General features: G+C 35.6%; 1 protein-coding gene across 1 annotated transcript; it reads right to left on the bottom strand.

The window, feature by feature from the left end:
• Nucleotides 1-592: 592 nt before the first annotated feature.
• LOC137829410 (protein NIM1-INTERACTING 1-like) lies at nucleotides 593-961 on the bottom strand. Its single transcript, XM_068636212.1, has one exon. The coding sequence runs from the start codon at nucleotides 959-961 to the stop codon at nucleotides 593-595; it is 369 nt and encodes a 122-aa protein (XP_068492313.1).

The following is a 961-nucleotide window of genomic DNA, read 5'->3' as shown; positions in this document are numbered from 1 at the left end:
TATATTTAAAATTTTACTTTTTATTCATTTAAAAAAAATAAATTATGCGGATTAGCCCGTATCCGCTCATCCCTAACACAAACTAATGATGGAGATAACTAGAGAAATTAGTTGGCGGATCCGCGTCTCCTTTACTTCTTTTTACCAAACAAATTTGATTCAATTCATCTTTTTTTAATTTACGCTTCTTCTAACCAAAGATTCCAGCAAACAGGAAGAGCTTTTTTTTTTGGAATTAGTAATTAAAAAATATACACTCTTCATTTTACAATATTATTAGAAAAGTAAATATATATTTTATTTTTTTATATAAAATACTGTTTTCTTTATTAGAAAGCGTTTTCGTCAGAAACCACTTTCCACGGTCGAATAATGTCTCCAGATATTTAAATAATAATAAGAATGACGAGAATACATAAAGCAATTTATAGATCATAGACATATGCAAAATAGAACAACGATAACACCACAGTAATTGAATGATTGCAATTTACACAGAACGATAACAACAATAATAATACAAGCGGCCATTTGAAAGAAGTGAAAAAAAAAACTCAGAAAAAATAGAACGTTCGTTGTTGAAAGCGCGTTGCTAGAGAGAGAGTTTGAGATCGAGAGCGAGATCCTGTTGTTCTTTGATCTTCTTCCCTTTGTTGATGCCTCTGCTTGTGTCGCACGAAATTGGATTGGGAAAAACCAAAGGTGGTTTTCTGAAATGAATATCTGTGGTAAAGTCTTGAAATTCGAAAGCAACTTCTGCCTTGGGCTTGGTTGTGGTGGTAGCGGCCTTCATCTTTTTCCGGTTGCTCTCATTCTTCTCCAATTCCATCAATTCCCTTCGTCGCCGATCACGCGCGTCGCGGAAGCTCCTCAAGAGCGAGTAAAACTTCTCCATCTTCATCTCATCGTTGCCGTCGTCGCGATCGTCATCGTCCCTCGCCTCTCTCTTCTTATTTTCCAT

The sequence above is a fragment of the Phaseolus vulgaris genome, chromosome 7 (genome assembly GCF_000499845.2).
Source record: "Phaseolus vulgaris cultivar G19833 chromosome 7, P. vulgaris v2.0, whole genome shotgun sequence".
NCBI classification, from domain to species: Eukaryota; Viridiplantae; Streptophyta; class Magnoliopsida; order Fabales; family Fabaceae; genus Phaseolus; species Phaseolus vulgaris.
This window is presented reverse-complemented; position numbering and strand designations above follow the sequence as displayed.

What these genes read in the sequence shown, in the direction of transcription:
- LOC137829410 (XM_068636212.1), bottom strand. Translation starts at nt 961, where the DNA reads ATGGAAAATAAGAAGAGAGAGGCGAGGGACGATGACGATCGCGACGAC.